Genomic DNA, 22,969 nt, shown 5'->3' on the forward strand with positions numbered 1-22,969 from the left:
AAATCAACACAAAGCCAACCGTAAGATTACTCTAAATATCTTAGTGGGATAAACTTACTAGCTTCTTTCTTCTCAAAGTATTACATAAAGCTGTAAAAACATCAGAAACTGTTATAAAAATGTCATGCAGAAACCCCAACCCCTTTGGCTTTTTCTTCCCTTCCTAGGTCTATGTCCACCTTCCCCAGCCCTCTCCAATCTGCAGAAGGGACACCAAACATCAATCTGAGCTCTTCTTCCACCAGGGTAAGTAAGGTTTTATCTATACTTGTGTGATAATACAGGACTGAAGGACCTGATGGATTTGGAAGTGGGAGGTTGAGCTCACAAGATCTTTCTGGACTATGTGGGAAAGGATCAAGCCTGTCTGGCTGCGTTTTTTGGACAATACCGGAAGAGCCATGCTAGCCAAGGATGTGCTAGATAGACAGCACATTTACACACAAGGATGAAGAGGAGGGGAACACTGAAGGCTCTCAGAATGGCCCTAAGAACTCCAGACATGCTATGGAAACCCATCAGCAAGGTCCTGTCCCTGCCTCAGAGGAAATGGGCCATGTCATCCCTTCCCTGCCCAGACCTTTGGCACTGACTGACCTGTTCATCCAAACCTAGAAAGATGGAGACCTCAAAGGTAAATCAAGTCTCACAAAAATAAAAGTGTTGGGAAGCTCTACAATGGACAGACAGGCACCACCTGGTCTTCTCTACACAAATGGAAAATGAGTGACAAAATGTCCTCTCATGTGAGTCACTGGTGACACCAGGCCCAGAAGACACCTCCCCCCACCCTCAGTAAGCAGCAACAGTTCTCCAAAGCAGGCAGCAGAGCAGTGAAGCATCTCCCTCCCAGACCTCCTGACACACAAGTTTGACTTGCTGAGATCAACCACCAGGAGGTCCTCCCTGGTGGATGCAGCACAAGCAGGTGGGAAGGGATCATGGTCAGGTGTCTGCTTCACAAGAGGCACTGCTGTTTCATGAGGCCAAGCCCAAACAGAAGTCCCAGAGAAAGTTACACCTATACATTAGCTAAAGGACTTAATTTCTTTCTCCGAAGTCCTCTCCAGCCATAATTAAGCAGGGTTGCATTCACTAAACAAGGGAGCATCACCCAGCAATCCAAGGCAGAAAAGTGACTGGTTTTCTCCAAGCTGCCTCTTGGTCATGAGCAGGTCACCCCACCTGAAGTTCTACTTTCTTCCTCCATCAGGCAGGCATACATGCACTCACTGGCCAAGCCAATGTCTGTCTCTTGCCTTCTCTTTTGGAAACACAAAAACAGTGTCTGCAGCATCAGCCAGTACCCACCTGCCCCAACAGATCCTCAGCATGGTGGACAACCTCAGCCAAATCCAGTTTAGAAACTGGCCCTGGGATACGACATGAGCAGGCCAAAGAGATGGAGAACCCCAAACATATTCCCCAAACATGGAACTGTTGGAGCAAGTCCAGAGGAGGCCATGAGGTTGATAAAAGGACTAGAGCACCTCACCTGTGAAGACAGGCTGAGAAAGTTGAGGTTGTTCAGCCTGGAGAAGAGAAGGTTGTGTGGAGACATCACAGCACCTTCCAGAATCTGAAGGGAGCCCAAAGGGAAGCTGGAGAGGGACTCTGCATCAAGAACTGTAGTGACAGGACAGGGAGTAATGGGTACAAATTGAAAGAGGGGAAATCTAGACTGGAAATCTAGACTAGGAAGAATGTTTTTCCTGTGAGGGTGGTGAGACACTGGCCCAGGCTGCCCAGGGATGTTGTGGATGCCCCAACCTTGGCAGTGCTCATAGCAGCACATAAGGCCCTGAGCAACCTGTTCTAGTGGAAGGAGGCCCTGCCTATGGCAAGTGAGTGATTTTTAACGTCCATTCCATACCCTTTACATTCTATAATTTCTAAAAGTCCTTCCAGAGTCATCCCTCTTGTTTTCTTTCAGATCTGGACCCAAGGATGGGCAACTCAAGTGAGGCACAGGCTATCTACCAGCACAAGGAAAATTAATTACAAATTTAGTCAAGAGATCCTGCCAATCCGCTGTCTCTCTAGCCCTAGGTGGTTAGCCAAGAATTTCGGGTATTACATGCTGCCTGCTGATGTCACTGGACTTAAACCAGCAGGACAATTTCACTGCTAACTTCAGTTATCTGGATCCAGTGACATGGCCCCTTTCCAAGACCATGATCCCTTCCCACCTGCTTCTGCTGCGTCCACCTGGGAGGATCTCCTGGTGGTTGATCTCAGGAAGCCAAGCAGCACTGACACCCGCCAAAAAAAAATAAAAAATTCTCTGGAATTGCAAAAGACATCTGCACAGATAATTTGATTTTTCCACTCCCCATTAAAACTGAGTTCCTCTGTGCATTGAAATCTGCTGTTACCCAAGAGACAGCCTTCACACAACACCCCACACCTCCTATTGCCTTTGCTTTGGCAACATGGCAGCTTTTCCAGCCATGACTACAAGACATGGACATGGAATGACAAGATCCTAAAGCTCATCTCATTCCATCTCCTGCCATGGGCAGGAACACCTTCCTCTAGATGAGGTTGCTCCAAGCAACCTGGCCTGGAACACTTCCAGGGATGGGGTAGCCACAGCTTCTTTAGGCAACCTGTTCCAGGGCCAGCCCACCCTCACAATCAAGAATTCCTCCCTAATACCACATCTAACCCTGTCCTTCCCATGGGAAGCCATTCCCCCTTGTCCCTCCAGGCCCTTGTCAGAGCTCTTAGGTTGGCACAGTTAGGGATGCTCTTTACTCCAGGCAGTATGATCTCCAGCCAAGGCCCAAGAGTGCAGACCCACCACCCCACCCTGCCACCACCTGCTGCTGCTTCTGCTGGTTTAACAGGATGGCAAACAACATCATCTCCTTCACCACCAGCTCCTCAGGGAGGACAGGACAAGAGTGCTGCAAGCAAGGTGTGGGATCATCACGTGTGACCTACACACCCTGCCTGCTCCTTCACGGCTCAGTGGATTGGCAACATGACCATCAACTGCAGAAGCCTCTGAGAGCCCAAACCCTGTACCAAGTTCCTGCTGCACCTGGTGGGGCATGGACACAAGCAGTGGAATGAAAGCAAGTGCTGTTTACTGCCAACAACACAGGTTTATGCTTGGTGATGATGGGTGACAGCCAGCCACCATGGGGGAAGGGAGGGACTTGGCCAGGGAAGATTTTCAGCTCTCCCTCTCCTACCGCCTGGAGAAATGGCACAAACCCGCAGAGCTGTTCTGGTTTTTGTTAATTCCCTTTACATAAGGGGAGCCTGGGATGGAGTTCCTGCCAGGTCTTTCATGTACCAAGAGCTCTGCTGGCTTCCTCAATATGCACCATACCAGAATTCTTTTACTTAATGAATTGCTCTCAGAAATATATCAAAGAGCTTCCTACTTGCCACAGCCTCACAAGGGGAATGCAAATAAAGTATTATATAAAAACTTCCCACTGGCTCTTTTTGGGGAAGAACAAAAATCCAAACATAAAAGCGTTTAAAATTATTCCATTATCTAAAACTTCTTCATTTATAGAGGCAGTGAGGTGCTCAAATAATATTTTGAGTACCTGGTCTTTGCCCCAGAGGCTCACACGTGGTGAGACCTGGCAAACTTCCTGGGGGTTTAGTGGAACATGGCCACACGGTGCAGCAAACAGAGAGGTCCCAGTAGGAAACAAGAATTTCAGATGAGCTGAATGCAATTGTGAGACCAGGATTTCCTCAGCACGTGAGTTCACAAAATGTATCTCAGGAGATTCCCCCATGAGCAGACCATCCTCTCACAGCCACCTGCACACAGAACTGGGCAGACCAGGAGGTTTCAGGGGGATTTTTTTTCTGTTTTTAAGCCACTGCTTTGTATGGAATGCCCATCTGCCAGCCTATGGGAACTGACATCCATCTAAGTCTCACACAGCTGCTAATACATGTCTCACCAAGTAGTGCAAAAGCAGGGCAAGTCTGGGGTGCTCTATTCCAGAGACACCCAACAGCATCAGAAACCAACAATATAGGAATATCCTGGACTGCAGGTTGCATCAAGACACTTCAGTTTTACCCTTATATTGTATTTTATTCAGAAATTGCTCTCAGCCACACACTTGTACAACAATCAGTAGATGCTTATATACACACATATTATATATAAATGCATAACACACACACACAAACACAAAATAAATTCTTTTATTAGTCTTAACCTTGCTGGATTGTACAGCCCAGAATTTCAAAGGCATCAAGTACTCAGGGGTGCATAGGGGGATTTTCAGGCATGGGAAAGTCATCTCTCTAAGCTTCCCTATAACCTTTAGGAAGCCAATTACTTCTGAAAAATCAAGCCTGGACTACTCTGTCTTCACAGAAAATGAACCACATGCTGAATATATTTCCAGGACTAACCTAGATTTCCATATAAATGCCCTTTCTGATGGCCAGGTTAGAACCACGTGAGGCATACCACGGTCACTGATACATAACCCACATTTTCACATTAGCTGAAGCCAGCAGAAATCTCACATCCAAGTATTTTTCAACTAAAACTGGCAATGCAGAAATCTCAGCAGGAAACACAATAGGAAAACTAGGAATTCCATTTTCTGCCCAAATCCTTCAAATACATAAAAAACTGCAACAGAAAAACAAAAACAAAAAACCCATAAAAAAACCAAACAGCAACAACAAAAAACCCCAAAAAATCCCAAAACAAAACCAAAAAATTGAAACCAGACAAACCCTGAACAAAACAAAATAAACACCCCCAAAACCTAACCCCTTTCTTCTATTGGGAAATAATTAGCTGGCTTCTCCCTTAGCAGGTTTGAAAAGTGATTGATAATTTTAATTCAAGAAAAACATCTTACTAATGATTTAGGTTTTTTTAATATTGAAAGAGTATAGTGAAAACAGACATTAATGTTAATAAACTGCACTTGGTCCTCAGCAGCAGCATTTCACTCATGTAGCAGTGACAGTGAGATAAATGCTTGCCTGGACAGAGGAACAATAGCTTGCAGCTCCTCTTTGGTGCCAAGGAAAATTTGTTACTCACAGTTAAAGGAAGCCAAACATGGAGAGAGATAATTACTAGCTCTGCTGCAGGCTGGGAGAGAGCCCAAACACAGGGTAAGCAGCTTGGGCATCAGCGAATGGTGTTTGTGTGTAGGAAACGAGCTCCCTGTAGGAGGAGATCAAATACATTTAACTCCCACAGAAAAAAAACAAACCAAAAAACCAGCAGGAAAACAAAAAAAACCCATGCAAGCCGAAACAAAAGAGTGCATGGCACCGGGCAGATGGGGGATATCAGGAAAGTAACACCCATGCGTGGCTCCTGCATCCTCCTGTGGTCCCCACCAGCCACTGACACATCAGCAGAGCCCTTGGGTGAAGAGCCTGGGACCTTCTTCCCCAGGGAAAACCCCTGATCCACCCAAGGAAGCCTGATGGAAATGGCCAGCCTCCCAGCTGAACATCCAGCAGCTGTCTGCAGTGCTGGGAGGAAGCCTGGATGAGGTTTTGCTGCTGAATATTTTGAAGCAGATCAAAGCTATAATAAATTAAATCCACAATTCCGTCTGGCACCTTCAGGAGCTCATCTGAAGCAGTGTCTCTGTTCAGCACACACCCTCCTACACAACAACAGCCTGCCTTTGTTGGGTGCAGGTGTTGGTACCAGCACCCCAGGGCCATGTCAGGGAAGGGATTCCTGAGCCCCCATCCCTCAGCCAAGAAGTTCCAGCATGGCTCTATGTGGGAGGAAGATGTGGTCAGAATGAGAGCTGCAACATGCCCTGCTCAGACTGGCATGGCCTCTTTTACACCCCTGTAAGGTGGTCCCAAGTTCCTCCTCATGGACCTCACACACAAGACTGAATCTGGAGGATATAAGCAGAACAAGAACATGAAAGTCACCAACTTGAAGCCACTTCTCTGGGTGGGACATCCATCAGCCACAGCAACTGGAAATGCTGTTTCCCCTTCCCTCAGTTTCGTATCTCCTCAGGAAAGTGCTGCTCTCACAGAGCGGATGATCTCATGGTGACACAGCAGCTCATCAACCAGATGACAAGGATCAAACACAAGCCTCCACCCTACCCAACCCTCTTCTATGGGGGTACTCACATGAGGAGGGACAGCCATCTCCAGCAGTGCTTGGTAAACACTCCTCACTCATGTTGACACCATATCCAAGCACCAAAACTGACTCACACCTGGCTCCTGTCACTGTATGACCAACACAGACTCTCAGCACGTGCAATTTTGCTTCTTCTGCCAGCTCACCCTCTCAGCTGTTTAATGCTTTTCCCTGTAACACCATCCTTGTGCTGCAGCACACAACAGAGAAGCCCAGTTACACAAAGATCCCTCCTATCAGCTACATCCCATGCTTCCAAGTCAGCTCTGATGCTCCTCTCAGCTTCCCCCCACAGGTGGCAATAAGAAAGTCTTCCGGAATAAATCTGACTCCTCTTATTTTTTCCCTTTTAAGCTCCTGGTGAAAGCATCCATCTGCATATCAGGATGCTGCCTACTTCCCATGGTTTGGGCAGGAATGAGCTTTCAGATGCCAAGCACCAACATGTGCCCCCTTCCATGGGAGAGGGAAAGCTGGCAGCACCTCCCAGGCGAGGCAGTGCAAGAAATAAAAGCAAAGATCTGGGCAGGAGGAACGAAACACAAACCCTACCTGGTTATGTTCGTGAGACGACGAGCCCTTCCCTCGGGATGGGGAACAGCTGCCATCAAGCTGCTCGCTACAATCCGCCGTCCACTGCAAAAGGGATAAAAAAAGGGATTGTGTAAAATAATAGCTGGGCTGGGCAAAACTGCTGTGTCAGTCCACAGCACACAGAAAACATCGTCCAGCCGCGGGCATCGCTGTACATGTGCAGCACTCCCTCCTTTTTGAGGATGATCCCAAAGGCTTTGGCTTGGAAATGCTGACAGTGGGTAGAGAGAAGATGCAGGAACAACTGTAAGGAGGCACTTGATATTGTGCTTTGCAATAAAATCCAGCCCCAATACCTCCTTGCTGACTCTGATAGTGTCTGGAATCCCAAGCGTGTGATGCACACTAGGGTGATTTGATTTTATCCCTTATTTCTGCAGAATTCTTCCATGCAAAGTTGGAAAATTTCTTCATTTCTGAATTCTTGTTTGCTTCAGGGACAGATACATGCCCTGACCAGGGGTAACCCATGTTTCCATTCTAAACAAAACAGAAAATGAGCATGGAAGCTGTAGGTTTGGTCACGTGGCCATAGGGGATCAGCAGATTCTTAGGCCAGCTTGCCTCAGGCATGGGCAGCAAAGTGCCTCCATCCAAATAACTGAATTTGGTGTCATTTGTTGGGATTTTTTTTCCCCCTAAAGATATGTAGGGCTGCATCATACTGGTGAAAAAAAAAAAAAAGAGCAGAAATTTTCACTAGACAAATATGAAAGATGCTACTTAATTCTAAAGTCATTTTGTAAGTCCTTCAACAAAGTGGAGACTGAACAGCGCCACTTCTGAGGTTTTCCATGCTGGAAGCACCTGGCTGCTCCAGAGATACTCAATGCTTGGTACCATCACCAAGGATGATGTGCCAAGAAAATGAAAAATAATTTCCATAGAAACAACCACTTGAGAGTTCCGTGACAGGTGTGGATGAGGCCACAAAATAAGACTCTTCACTAAAACTGTCCATGACCCCTGCCCTCATCAGAAAGCCCATTCTAGCTCACAGATGCGAGGATTTCAGTCTCTCTCTTTAAAGAGCTGCTCAGCACTCTCCTGCCACTTCTGCTGACCCCCCTGGACAGGTTCATGATGCCATCACTCTTGAGCCTTCTACCAGATATATGCCTATCTCCTTTAACAATTTTGAGTGCAACCACACTCAAGAGCCTAGACAGCTCTCTCATGGTATAAGCTCACTCCTTATTATCTCCACAGCAAAATAAAATTGCCTTTTTCCCTCTGATTTTCCTCTTTTCTCCTGGTGGGAGCAAGGCTGGGGACATCCTCATCATGAGAACATCCACATTTTGGGATTCTCTGAAGTGGTGATGGATTTAGCTTCCATGGGAGTAGTGTGGAGGATGTGCCTTTCCCTCTTTCCTTCCTTCCCCCAGCAAGGAGTGCACTTGTCCGGGGATGTGGCGTCATCCAAGCAACTCACATACACGGGTGAATGGATTTATTCACTCTCAGGCAGGGAAAATGTCACAGCCATAAGGAAACAAACTGCAGAGAGATTAAGGAACTTGCCCAACATTAAAGATTTAGTTGCTGGCAGAGCCCTGCAGTTAAAAACAATTTCCTTGGTCTCAGCCAAGTGTCCTTTCCCTAAATCCATCTTTCTCCCACTAGCTCTCATTAAGAGGGAACGTGACACCTTCCACCAGGCTGGCTTCCACTGGGGTTACTCCAGTCAGCTGCAGGATATGTACCTGTTTATTCCTTGCTTTGCTAAGAACTGATCAGGAAGAGAAAATCAGAAATAAAAATTCCTGATTATTTCTTAGAGGTGGAAAAATGAAAAAAAACCTTTTTGAGACAAGAGCCAATTCCTTCTTAGTACATCCATTAAGATATGGCTTGATAAATGCAAGTGACCCAGAGTAAAAGCCCATCCTCACTTTTTATCCAATAAACAGCCCTAGAAATTCAAAATGCTGCATTTTGATGGAGTTTCACAATAAATCCTAATTAAACTTCTCCATCAATGGTCTGGGGTACAACTTAATTTAGATGCTTCATTTGAGGTGCCTCTAAAAGTGGTTTAATTAAAAGGTTCAGTGTTCAGATCTTTCATTATTACAAATTTTTCTTTTAAAATAAAACCCAGCCATCTTGAAATAGAACACTCTCAGAACTGACATTAAAAACCCAGCAGCTCCTTTTTTCCAGGGCAGGCCAGGAAGCTAAAATGTCATTTCCACAACTGGAAGACGGATTTGGTTGTTGCAATTGAGGATATTAATGCAAAAAACATACATGGGCTGCCATGAGAATTAGAAATTTTTGTCCTTAGAATGCAGAGGGAGCTTGGGCTTATTGGCAGAGCAGTGGACAGGCTAGAAGAGGTTGTAAAACTTTGTCTACCAATTTATTTCTAATTCAATACTACTTTTGAACTCGACACATTAATAATAAGGACTTGTCTCTTTGACCTGAAGCCCCTCCAAAGCATCACTTCAAACACAGACATCTTCTGGCCTTGGGTTAAAAAAAATACACTTTGGATCACTAGATTTTTAAATATATTTTCTCCCACTTCTAAGGGCTTTGATACTCAAATTGTAAAAGACCCCTTCACCAAAATCCATTCTTAAAAAGGTTCCTTTGGTAATTTTTTTACATGGAGGTGATATAAAACAGGTCTAGAGCTCTGGGTCAGACCCTCAGCTCCAGCAAACTTGCAGAGCTCAGACAGATCAGATCAAACACTGCTGATACCAGATGGTGAGATCCTTCACATACAGAATCATGAAATGGTTTGGGTTGGAATGGACCTTAAACTCCATCTCATCCCACCCCCTGCCATGGCAGGGACACCTTCCACTGTCCCAGGTTGCTCCAAGCCCCGTCCAACCTGGCCTGGAATACTTTCAGTGATACACCTTGAGACCATAAAAAACCAAACCCAGCATCAGGAGATTGCTACCAGCAGGTTGGAGACCTCAAATACATCCCCGAACAAACGAGCTGCCCCAAACCCAGCATTTTACCACGTCCTGCCTCACCATCCAAACCCTGAAAAAGCTACTTCAGCTGAGAACACACATCCCCGTCCCAGCCTACAGGGCACTAGTGTACCCCCAACCCCTCTCCCACCCTACAGTGAGCCTTTCACCCACCTGTGAGACGTGGGACTGAGTCTTCTCGCTCTCGCCGTCACCTTCAGTCTTGTCTGTGAGCAGCCCCTGGACCTGGTACTCCAGGACGTAGCTGTCGATGAAGCGCTCCAGCTCCTCGATCTCCTGGGAGCGGCTGCTCCCCGCCTCCGAGGAGGCTGATGCCACTGAGGAGCTCTCCATCCCTTCAGGGGACACACCAGGAACACAGGGGGCCTGAGGAAGCGGGACAAAAAAGACATCAAGGAATTGTTTCCCAGTGATTATAAAAAAAGATTTAAAAACCCAGCAGATAAAGCCTATCTGTTACCATGGGCAGCTTATTTTTTGCTGTACATCTGCATTTCCAATACAATTTATAAGAATCCTAGGTGGTTGCATTTAAGGCTTCCAGGCATGCAAAAAATCTTCCATTTCTGTAATATTCCTACATTTAAGGAAAACAGACATATTTCCTGGCCTCCTGCTTAAAACCCAAACTACTGAAAACCTCTGGACATACGCACAAGAGAAAAAAATCTCACACTAAAATGCTTCATTTAATAAATGCAAAGCACTAGTTGTGCTGGATATGGGTAAGAAGCTGGGGGTAATGCACAAGGGTGAAGAGAAGGATGATAACTGAAAAGCTTCTCTAGGGCAGTGGCAGTAAATAATGCTGAGCTAATGGTGCGACCATACACAATCCAGTGAGGAGGTGAAACAGAGATCACAACAGAATTCACTTAAAAAACCTCTTGCTGCAGAAAATTGCCTCTATAGAAGATGTAGAGGATTTATAATTCTCTTCTCCTTCCTACTTCTGCAGGGCTCAATGCCAATAACACCGTAAAGAAAGGAAACCACCAGCTCCTTGAGCTGTGCCAGGGAGGTTCAGGTGGGATATCAGGGCAAGGTTCTTCCCCCAGAGAGTGCTGGCACTGCCCAGGCTCCCCAGGGAATGGGGACATTCCCCAGGCTGCCAGAGCTCCAGGAGCCTTTGGACAGCGCTGCCAGGGGTGCCCAGGCTGGGACTGCTGTGCAGAGCCTGGGGCTGGACTCTGATCAGTGTAGGTCCCTTCCAGCTCAGGATATTTTATATCTTTATGTTTGGAAAGAACTGGGCCTTGGACCAGTGTCTTGTGGTAAATCTCTATTCCTCCCTCCCTGCAGCTGGGAGGGAGAAGACATGGGAGCTGCCAGCACACAGCAGGACACAACAACTTCATCCCTCACCCTCTCCTTCACCAGGAATGGGTATTTACAGTCTGCTTTGAGACAAGTATATAATTGCTAAGCAAATTCGGAGTGAGTCACATACCATCCAGAAGGGAAGGGGGGGAAAAAATATCTGTTCCCAGCTCATGTAGTTTCCAGCCCTGAACTATTTTCTTCTCTGTCACTTCTGAACAATTGTGGCTTCATTTGGAAACTGCCAAGAATGAGCAGTTCTGGCCTAAGGATTTCATCTGCTCAAGGAATTATTCCCAAATGTGCACAGACTGTCAAAAAGGCTCATTACGTAGACCAATATCACACATTAGCTCCTGAACAAAAATCATATTCCATATTAAAAAGGACAAAGAAGAAAGAAGAAAGTCAAGAAAATTAAAAAGAAGAAGCCCCAGAGAGTGTGGAGCCCTGGAGGAGGGCATGCTTCTCCCCTTTTCACTAATTAGTGCCAATTACCAAATGGAAAGCACAAATTATCAAGCAGGAAATGTTAAAGAAACTTGAGCTGGGAGAACTGGAGGCTCTGATGAGTCCTGGAGGGGTGTGATGGCATGGAGAGATGGCATGGGGCAGGGGACAAATGATACAGGTGGTATCACTCAGGAAGGCGTGAGCAGGGTCAGAAGTGATCCTCCATCTCACTGAGCCACACATGACACAAGCCCTAAGTGCTTTTTGCCTGTTTCCGGGGTTTTTGAGGCTGGCACTGGAGGAAATCGAGCCTAGGGCACTGCCCTGGGGATGCTTCCCATTGAATATCCATGATAAAACATGAAGTAGAGGAAGAACTACCACATGCCTCACTTTTGGGGTGCTCACCAAGTGCACAACCAGCATTTTGTCAAGTAGCAACAGGAGAGATGGTAAACTGAAAGGAAACGTGTTTGTCAGAAGTCACCAGGTCCAGTAAACAAATACAAACCACATATCTGAGGTATTTGTGGATCTCTAGTGGAAAACTGTAAAACAAATTCATCTTGTGGTACCTTCACCTCTTTCTAAAGGAAACCATCTCTCAAGAGGAAGAAAACTCTGCTCTCCTTGGTGATCTGAGCCTGGAGCTGGTTTCTCACCACACCTTGCCCTCAAAACACATACAAAAAAAGTTTTCAAAGAAAAACCCAAACCCACACTTGAGCATCAAAATATTTACTATCTTCCCACACTGAGCAAACAAATGTTGGTGAGAGTGCCTCATGAAGCAGTGATCCCTTGGCTTTGTGTTGGTTCAGCGTGTACTACAAAGGATAACCAGACCCCAGATACATTACTTAATCATTACAAACAAAGATCAATCTCAAATTTGCTTTTTTCTTTCCACTTCCCCCTTGTCTCCCCTCTACTATGTCAAAGCACAAAGTTTGTAAGTTTTGAGGGGTCTGAAAATTACCTTCCAAATCCTTCCTATCTCTGAAAGTGTTCAAGGCCAGGCTGGATGAGACTTGGAGCAACCTGGTGCAGTGGAAGATGTCCCTGCCCATGGTAAGGGGGTAGAACTCGAGGACCTTGAAGGTGCCTTCCACCTTAAATCATTGTAGAATCCTATGATTTTACAAAGGCCATGTTGTGCTCATTACTGTGACCACTAAAGAAGGAATCATAAGCAGAAAAAGTCAATAGATGTGCAAACTGCTTATTATAACTTAGTAATTATCAGCATTACTGTAATGCATAATTATTATTAATAGCTGTTATTAAGGGCGATCTAAATGGGGTTCTTGCTCCAGCAAGATTATACAATTTTTTTGGGCAATTATACAGTTTTACCCTTCATCAGCAAATAATATGAACAAGCATTATTTTATGACACTTGTAGGCTCATTTCCTTTCTCCCAAAGGTGCTCTAGGCTTGTTGAACTTGTGGAAGGAAACAAGTGGTGAGTTTGATAGGTGAAGAACAGTAATGGAGAAAGAACTCACTTTGGATTGAGAGGCAACAGAGTGGAATTTGCAACCAAAATGATTTAAGAAGCAGTGAGTCCATGATGAGAAGACCAGGGACATGCAGGACAGTGATGCACTTCCATCAGCTCACAGGAGTCTGGGTGAGAGGACCCCACATCCATGTCCTCCCTCAGGGAGGAGGCTCCAGCCATTCCCCACCAAAAGCTCTCCAAAATCTGGACTGCAGCAGCCTGGCAGTGCCATGATAGTAAAGTAGAGCAACTTCACACAGATCATCCCCTGGGATGAGATCCACCTGTGTCACAGCCACGCCAAGGGACTCCAGCACCCAAAACAAGCTTCTGGGCAAAAATATTCTGGCACAGCAACATTACACCAAAACTGCTACCCATAAAGAGATCTTCTAAAAACAATTCTTACAGAATCATTGAATCATAGAATTGTTTAGATTGGAAAGTCCTCCAAGACCATCAAGTCCTACCATTCCCCCAGCACTGCCAAGGCCACCACTGACCATGTCCTCAGTGCCACATCCACACGGCTTTTAAATCCCTCCAGGTGTATGGGGACTCCACCACTGCCCTGGGCAGCTGTGCCAGGGCTGGACAGTCCTCTCCACAGAGGAATTTTCCCAATATCCAACCTCAACTTCGTCTGAGGCCGTTCCCTCTCCTCCTGTCCCTGTTCCCTGGCAGCACAGCCCGACCGAGTTGTGCAGAGCCACAAGGGCCCCCTGAGCCTCCTTTTCTCCAGGCTGAGCCCCTTTCCCAGCTCCCTCAGCCGCTCCTGGGGCTCCAGCCCCTTCCCCAGCTCCGTTCCCTGCCCTGGACACGCTCCAGCCCCTCCGTGTCTCTCCTGTGCTGAGGGGCCCAGAGCTGTCCCAGCACTGAAGGTGCCTCAGCACCAGCAAGCCCAGGGCTCTTCCCAGCTTTCCAGCCCCTCTGCACCAGCCTAGAGTTGTAGGGGCTGGGGTAACCCAAGAACAAGCCAGTTCTTGCCCTAACTCCAGACAAATCCACATCCTGACCTGCTATCAGGACAACAGCAGCACACCTTGTTCCTATGCAAGGTCCAACGTGATTTGAGCACCAGCAAAGGAAAGAAAATAGAGATTGCTTTTCCCTTTCTTTTGCATCTGCTAGATGGATGCTAAGAGCTTAGAATGCTTTTGCACACATGATGAGTTTCTTTGAAGGCTGTGGCTTCCAAAGGCAAGAGAAACAGGAGCACTACACTGTCACACACAACCATACTGGTGAAAAGTTGGAAGCAGATTTTCCTGACAACTACACAGCTGGGAGCTAATACCCAATGCCAATGCCTAGGTAAGGTCACTGGGAAAGATCTCTAAAATACAGAGTTCAGGCAGAACTACTTCATGCATCGGGCTTCTTCTCACCTGAATTGAAATTCAGTTATTGAAAGGTGTAACCACCACCAAAGCCCAATTAAGGACAAGTGCCCAGCCCATCTTTCTAACAACATGGTCACAGGTTTGGGCTTGACTGACTTGACTTACAGCACTTAATGTCTCTTCCTTACTTATCCTTCAGTTAAACAATGATAAAATCCCAGGCCAATTCTCCATTCCTCCGTGACTCCAAAGTGAAGTCAGGAGGAATGCAGAGCATCCTTTATGCATAGAATATTTATTTCTCAGAAATGCCATCGCAGGCCAGCTGCTGCAGACAGGCTGTGACAGGCTACAGAGCTATCCTGACAGATCCCTGAATGCCTTTGTCTTGCCACATGGGATTTATCATCCCAGAGTTTTCTAGGAACAAGAGATGCTTCCTATAAAAGGCAGCTGCAGTGCAAATTCTTCACGTACCAATGCAGCCACCTGCTTCCAGAATGTTCTGTGATAGGATATCCAGCATCCCTCTTGTGTTAGTTCTCCCTTGGGTGTTTATAACAGACTGTGATCCGGCAGGTCCCTTCTGCTCTGAGACACCTGGGATATGAACTGAGGAAAAGCTCAGCAGCCCAGATTTCTCTGCGCCTGAAGAGGATGATGGCAAAACCAAACCAAACCAAACTGATCCCCCAGGGAGACAGAAGGAAAAGGTCCCAGCCTAGTCCCAGACATCACATCCTCTCTCATGAGCAACCAACAACAACTTTCACATCTCTTGTGCAGGCTCCAAAACCCACCCCATTCTTCTCCTGTCTCTGCCCCCCACAGCAATGCTGGACATCACCTTGTGCAGGTGGAGATGAAAATCCAGGGTGAGATAACAACCTCTTCTGCTCAGTGCCTCTCTGGCCTGGGCAGTGAGGAACAGCTCGTGGTCAAACCCTCCATCATCACCTCCCTCACATTTCCTGCTCACTGAGATTCCAAGCCTTCAGGCTTCCAAAGCTGCTGCAGCTGCTCACACAGAAGGAGGAAGCCCCAGCAGCCCCAGACAAGAGATTCTTTGACCACATAGACCAGAGAAGAGCAGATAGTGAAGGACAGCCCTCTTGCTTCTTATCTGCTTCTTATTAGCACCTTTGGGTCAGGTGAAACCCTCTGTGTGTCTCGACTCTGCACACAACCACCCACCAGCTCACGCTCTGACAGCAGTGCAGCCACAAGGACCTTTGACTGTCTGTGTTTGGGGCTGGAACTCCTGGCCATCAGTGAGGCTCAATTCCCAGCATCTCCTTTTAATGAGCCCCTTCTGCAGCAATGTTTTCCCTCTCCTCATCTAGCCAATTTCCAACAACAAGTAATTAGCAATGTGTCTTTCTCAAGCGGTGAGAGCATCTCAGAGAACGAGATGAGCAGTTTATCTTTATTGCTGGCAGGCAGCTCTCGTACCCAACCGCCTGCAGGAACAGTTACTATGGAAAATAAAAGCAACAGAGATGAACCATGACTCCCTGTATCCAGGTACTGCTGCATCTCCACAAAGCATCATATGTCTTTCTTGGATTTGCTGCTCTAAAACCACTACCTTACCAGATGTCAAAACATCAAGCATAGAAATGTAAATTATTATACCCTGTATCTGACTCCTTTCTAATTAAAATGTAAACACCTTTGAAAACCACATGAGTGTTTACTGCTGGAGCCAGCCTTGGGCTTTTCAGATACTGATGCATCTACAGCTGGCTGAGCACTTAATGCATTTCATCATCCCTCCAGTCTCAGGTCTGGTTTCTGGTACCTGGTGATGCAGAAAAGCCCCAGTGACAGGACAGGAGCTCACCAGCTGCCACATTGCAGTGCCATTCACGAGCCTGGCACAGAACACAGCAGGCAAACACCACCGTGCATTGAAACAGAGCCATCAAAGCAAACACAGAAATAAATGGGGGAAAAAAAGAGAGAGACAGACAAGTGCTGCATAATCCAACCCAAACCAGCCAGCTTGATCCAGCAAGGAAGGGAGAGGAGTAACCAGAAAGCCAGGAATCCCTCATTCTTACCCAGACAATAATTTACTATGTAGCTTGCTTCCCTGTAGTAAGCAACTCTTTGTGGTTGGAAAGTGAATCAGTCTTCTTTTCTTCTCTTTAAACAAGAAACTTCTCTAAACAAGAAATCATCTTTAGAAGCATAAGTCTTTTAGTGTGTCAAATCTGTGCATGAGTTTGGAGTGGTTTTCCACCAGATGGGCTTCCTTGCCTGGGGGAAGACATTACCTTTGGCTTGTGATAGGTATTATCAAAAAAGAAAAAGAAAAAACAGCATACAACTAAGAAAACTGCTGTCTGAACATCAGGTGAGTGGAGGTGGGTTTCTGGGCTCACCCTGTGGTGGGATGCTCCACTGCAGGGTATGTCAGGGCAAGGAGACTGCTGCAGCATCACTCTGCCTGCAGCAGCAAGGAATGCTCACAGATTTTGATACAAATTCAATACATGCAAATGCACCAGCATTTCTAGATATAAAATCTGAAACAGGCCATAAAAGGCCTCAACCACCAATCCCTGAACTGTGAACAGCCTGAGTTTTATGATCTATTTTACATTGGTTCATGCTACAAACTGTGACTTAAGGCAGATATAATGGATTTCCACATTCCCTTGCTCCTACTATATGCTAATGGATGAGAGCCCACGTTACATCTTACCCTTGCTATTTTTCACCTTTACAAGGAAAATGTTGCCAGGTAAAGATACTGAACAATTATTATGAATATCTGAAGAAACAGCATTTCACACATGCTCTCCTCTTTAGAGCTGCACTGTTTCTCCTTGTAGAGCACACAGCATCACCCTGGCAGCTGGGCAGGAGTGATGGCTGCAGGGATCGTGCTGGAAGACATGAACCAAGGATGAGCTTGCACATTGCACCATGCACCTGCGTGTGCCCCTCTGTGATTCACCTGTCAGGTTACAATCCTCAGGCAACCAACACCTGTTTTTTAACTCAGCTCTTCTGCCACCCCAAGGGATGAGCCATGATCCCATCGAAGCAGCAGCCAGGGTGGGCTGCAGGCAGAGAACACAGCCCACATCCTAAATAAAAGCATCACAACCACGAGATCATCTATACACAGTCGCTTGCAGACCCGTGCCAGCCACTGCCCATTGTCCTTTGTAAATAACCGAAGGGAAACCATTATCATGACGAAATCTTTTCTTTCCAGGCATCCAGGCACTATAATGGGCACTTGGGCTGTGAAAAGCTCTGTAATCCTGAAAGACACATGCAACTCTAAGTTGAGATATCAACATGCTGAAGTAATCCATCCTGCTGGTGGCTGCCGATGGGAGGGACTGTGCAGGAGCAGCACACCCCGGTCAGGCATGGAGGCTGCTTAATCCCTATTAAATCATGCCCGTGGTTCATTGGCAAAAGACATTTTTGTACCTGTAGACCAGCTTGTAGCAGCATTCAGAGAACACACCTTGGCCACCAGCCAAAATGCTGGAGCTGCCACTCCTGGATGGATTTTATGCTAGGAGGAGCCAGCTGGTGCTCTCCTCCTGGGAATCATAGGATCAAAGAACAGTCTGGGTCAGAACAAACCTTTAAAGGTCATCCAGTCCAGCCCCTTGCCACAGACAATGACACCTCCCACTTGATGAGGTTGTTCCAAGCCCCGTCCAGCCTGGCCTTGGACACTGCAGGGATCCAGGGGCAGCCCCAGCTGCTCTGGGCACCCTGTGCCAGGGCCTGCCCACCCTCCCAGCCAGCAATTCCTTCCCAATATCCCAGCTGGGCCTGCCCTCTGGCACTGGGAAGCCATTGCCTGGGTGCTGTCCCTGCAGGCCTTGTCCCCAGTCCCTGGGCAGCTCTCCTGGAGCCCCTTTAGGCCCTGCCAGGGGCTCTCAGCTCTCCCTGGAGCCTTCTCTTGTGCAGGGGAGCAGCCCCAGCTCTCCCAGCCTGGCTCCAGAGCAGAGGGGCTCCAGCCCTGGCAGCAGCTGCGTGGCCTCCTCTGGGCTGGCTCCAGCAGCTCCACGTCCTTGTGCTGGTGTTGCCCAGGGCTGGGGCAGCTCTGCAGGTGGGGTCTCACCTCAGCACAGGGGCACAGGGGCACAATCCCCCCTCCCCTGCTGCCCACACTGGGGAATCAGCCCAGGGCAGGGGGCTCAGGGCTGGGGCAGGTCCAGCTCTCCCCCCCAGCACCCCCAGGTCCTTCTCCCAGGGCTGCTCCCTCTGCTCATCCCCAGCCTGGATTGATCCCAGGGGCTGCCCTGACCCAGCTGCAGCTCCAGCACTTGGCCTTGTTAAAACTCATGAGGTTCCCATCCTCAAGGATTCTCACCTCCACCCCCACCAACAGCTTCGTTTCATCACAGCTTTCCCCTGTCTTGGAAATGAAGCTCTTCTGTGCAACAAGGATAGGGACAGGAGAGCCTCTGGTGCATCCCAAATTCAACATTTCTGGAAGACGAGATAGGAATGAGGAAGCAAGACGCTTTTTGCTACATCAGCCACCTTCTGCACCATCAAAAGCAAATCTTCTGTGGGTTCCTGCTGCTAAAAAAAAGGGAACAATCTTGGGTATACTGCTGTATGGGATGGGGTTACATGAGGAAGATCTGAAGGAGAGACAATTCCCTCTGACCCAGGGCTGGCTTGCTCACAGGGATCTCTGCATTCTGCCTAACACAATTGCTCAGCTGGAATTGGAAAGAGAAATCATCAAGTAAACCTGTGCCACACTGCAGAGGAAAGTGGAAAATAACTTATCAAGTCCTCCCTGAGCTAGTTAAGCTCAACTGAAGAAGTCCATGCACAAATGAGTACATTCAGAGATTTTCTGAATCTTTAATTACCTTCACTTTTTTTAAAAAAAACAAAAAAACCCTACACAACTACACCCACAAACAAATAAAATTTCCCAAACCTGGCTCTGGACCCCCACTATTCCATACTAATGTTTAAATTATAAAATAAGCAGCAGATTGGGTTTTACATCACAGCCACCCCAGGACCATCAGTCACTGACTTTATCAGTTTTCACACAAACAGCAGCCATGAGATGAGATACTCTAAATATTCTAATGGAAAAGAACAGGATTTGGCGAAAGTACAGTTCCTTCTGCAATTCTGTACATGCAGAAGGAAAAGCACATGCTTCCTTACACTGCTTCTTGTTGTAATAATAATAATAATAATAACAATAATAATAATAATAAATAGTCAGGAAACCAAACAAAAGTCCTGGAGAAGCACATGGGGAAAGGGAATCCTGTGGGGTCAGTGTTCTACACCACAGAAGGAGGTTCACCATGACACAGGTGGCCAGTATCCCACATGCTCTTTCCAATTTTTGGAAACCTCTGCTTGGCAGAGAAAGGGACAGCCTGACAAACACCCCAGCAACAGCATTTGATTCTCTAAATTTTGATCCCAGACTGAGTCAGTCACCAAAGCTTTACCTTCACCTGGGGCTGGACACAGCACCCTCCTTAGCAACTGCTCCTGGAGACATGGACTGGATGTGTTCAAGACACTCAGCTTTCATCCAGCAAAGTATTGCATTATGGAAAAATGACTCCCACTTCAATCAGAGGGACCATCTGAACTCAACTGAGATCCCTGTGACTGCTGTGGGCAAAAAGCTTCATCTAAAGTAGTTCTCACAACTTGAGATGATCACAGAATCATGGAATGGTTTGGCTTGGAAGGGACCTTAAACCTCATCTCATTCCACCCCCTGCCATGTGTTGGGACACCTTCCACTATCCCAGGCTGCTCCAAGCCCCATCCAACCTGGCTGTGGACACTTCCAAGGATGGGCAGCCACAGTTACTCTGGGCACCCTGTGCCAGGGCCTCACCACCCCCACAGGAGAGCATTTCTCCATAAACAAGTTTCTTCCTCGATGCCTTTGCAGACCCTAAATCCACTTTTCAGCCTACAAAGATCTTGTGCCATGTTCTCCCACATGATTTCCCACTGCATTTAGGAAAACAAATTTGATACCCAGACGGACCCAGGTTTTGCACTGAGATCCCAGCAGCTGTCCCAGGAAGGAACACCACACAGCACAGGCACCACAGCCACCACCAAAGGTCTCACCAAGCCCAGGGATGCTGCTATGTGGCAGGGATGGGCTCCCTGTGAACCCACCACACTGACAAAAGTCACAGAAGCAGGAACACTCAGCCTAGGCAGGAGGAAAACACATCCTCCAAGCTTTCCTTTGTACAAGCTGCATAAACCAAGCTCATGAGCCTAACCCTCCTCTCAAATCCATCCCCAGCTTTTAGCTCCTTCCAGCAGCTGATGAGGCAGCTTGAATCAATTCCCCAGGAAAACGCCTGCCTTAGGGAACCAGCCCAAAAATACCAAGCACCTCCCCAGACAGGAATTTTTTGGGAACTACTGGCCAGCCACCAGCCTCCTTTTTGAGGCTTGAAGTGCATTTTTTTGCTATCACTCCCAGACTATCACTCTGTTGTATGCTCTGCACCAGCAATGCTGCCACAGATCTCAAAAAATTCCCTTCCCAGGTGGCCCCACTCCACCTATGGTTATTCCCCCCTAAAATGTAGTGAGTGAGGGATGACAAGAAGCCAGCAGCAGGGCTGGGAAGAGCAGCCAGCTGACCCCAAGGGTATAAAGATGCTGCAAGCACGTGCACAGCTACATTCATCACCCAAGGGACCTGGCTGAGCCCTGGAAAGCAGGAGCAGGACAGGGAGGTGTTTGTTATTACAAAGCAAACAGAGAGACAGGCACTTTCAGGACATGACAAGTAAACTGTTTTGAAATGAGCATGAGCTTGGGGAGTGTCTATTTACCTCCCCTTCATGCACTGCAAGAAAGCCTTGTTGAGACCCAGTGCTGCTGCTGGTTTAGTGGGGACAAGAACGTAAAATTTGTCCCAAAATACCCTTGAGCTGCTCTTTGTGTCCAGCTGTTGCAGCCACCATGGACCCAGATGTGCCATGCACATGACTGGGGTGTCACTAGCTCCTCCATCCTGTCTCGCTTCCCTCTCTTGTGAAACACAAACCCTGTTCTTTTCTTCCATGGTACACTAAATTTCCACAGCTCTCCATTACAGTGCAAAATAATTTAAGACATTTCATTTGGGATTGAAATGGGACTTGACATTATTTTGTTTCCTGTTTCAACAAAATATCTGTTCTCACTGAACCCAGCTAAAAATACTCTTATCCCCCACAACTATCCTTGGCACCATTATTTCACTACAGGCTAATTAAGAAAAAAAGCTAGAGTTAGCAATAATTATTTGTTGAGGGCAGTTCACAGTAACTGAGGATAACTTGGGGTATCCACCCAAAGGATGCAGCAGTGCAATGGGACCATGGGGGAAGGGCTGCAGGTGCAGCACAGGGGAGCAACATCAGCAGCTTCAGCAGAAACATCGCAGCAGGACACCTGCTATTCATGTACCTTTGACTTCAGAGATTAAACAGAGAGCCCAAACTATATTACTTTGCAGAAAATAAAAAAAAAAAAGGAATAAAAAGAAATAAAAGAGGTAAGGGAGAATTTGATTAATCAAGAGACTGCTTAGAGATATTCACCCAGATGGTGTCTCACATCAAAGGGTCTTGAAGGTAGATCACCACAATTCCTAGCTCTTGGGTGCCATCACAGGGTAGGGATGTTCATCTGAGGGGTCTTTATGACCCCCCAATTCAGCAGTAGAATTTAACACAGGACTGGAAAAGGCTCTTCTGCAATAAATTATATAGTAGGAATGATAAAGAAAATAAACCTCATTCCTAGTACTAAAGTAGTGCAGGACTTGGAGGCTTCAGAGGATGATACAAAGAATGCCAAGACAAACACACAACTCTAGGGCTTGGGGCAGGTTCTTCCCATTCCTTTTAGAGCTTTCAAAGCCACCCAGCGCCACCCCCTGCCATGGGCAGGGACACCTCCCATTATCCCAGGCTGCTCCAAGCCCCATCCAGCCTGGCCTTGGACACTGCCAGGGATGGAACAGCCACAGCTGCTCTGGGAAACTTTGTGCCAGTGCTTCTTGAGGACCCTGGTCCATGGGAACACCCTGCTGCTGGTGAGCATTCCCAGATGTCCACAACATCCAAAGGCCTTCCAGCACCAGCAACTGAAGGTGACACCTGGCACTCAAGCCACACGTGTCCTCTCCAACAGTGTGGGACGAGGCTCATATTTCTCCTCTCTCACAGTTTCCAGAAGAACAGAATTCACCCTTGAAGAAGCAAAAGTCTGAACCTATCACCTAATAATAATAATTTAACTAATAATAATTAGTAATAATAACAATAATAATTTTTAAAATTACTTGTTTTCCAGCAGCCCAGACTTGGCTTGACGAATTTTAAATAGTTTTGGTCAAGTCATTGCAGCCAAACCACTGAGAAGAAAATACTGAAAAAATGGTTCAACATTTTTTTAGAGTTTTGTATTTTTAAACAAAGGATTTTTTCTTTTATTTTGTGGTGATGTACACTGAATTTCCACAACTCTCCATTATAGTGTAAAATGATTTAAGCCAGATTTCATTTTGGATTGAAATGGGACTTGACATTTTTTTGTTTCCTGTTTAAACGAAATAAAAATATCTATTCTCATTGTATCCAGCTAAAAGCACTCTTATCACCC

General features: G+C 46.8%; 1 protein-coding gene across 2 annotated transcripts in view; it reads right to left on the minus strand.

Annotated features, from left to right (window-relative positions):
* CTIF (cap binding complex dependent translation initiation factor) overlaps window positions 1-22,969 on the minus strand; it is a 137,666-nt gene that overhangs the window by 108,931 nt on the left and 5,766 nt on the right. For both annotated transcript variants that reach the window (XM_015615207.2, XM_015615206.3), the window contains exons 2-3: window positions 9,844-10,056; window positions 6,686-6,769 (exon numbers count right to left, since the gene is read on the minus strand). In XM_015615207.2, coding sequence (XP_015470693.1) covers window positions 6,686-6,769; window positions 9,844-10,056 — 297 coding nt within the window. The remainder of the gene's footprint in view (window positions 1-6,685; window positions 6,770-9,843; window positions 10,057-22,969) is intronic.

This window comes from Parus major, chromosome Z (assembly GCF_001522545.3).
Source record: "Parus major isolate Abel chromosome Z, Parus_major1.1, whole genome shotgun sequence".
NCBI lineage: Eukaryota > Metazoa > Chordata > Aves > Passeriformes > Paridae > Parus > Parus major.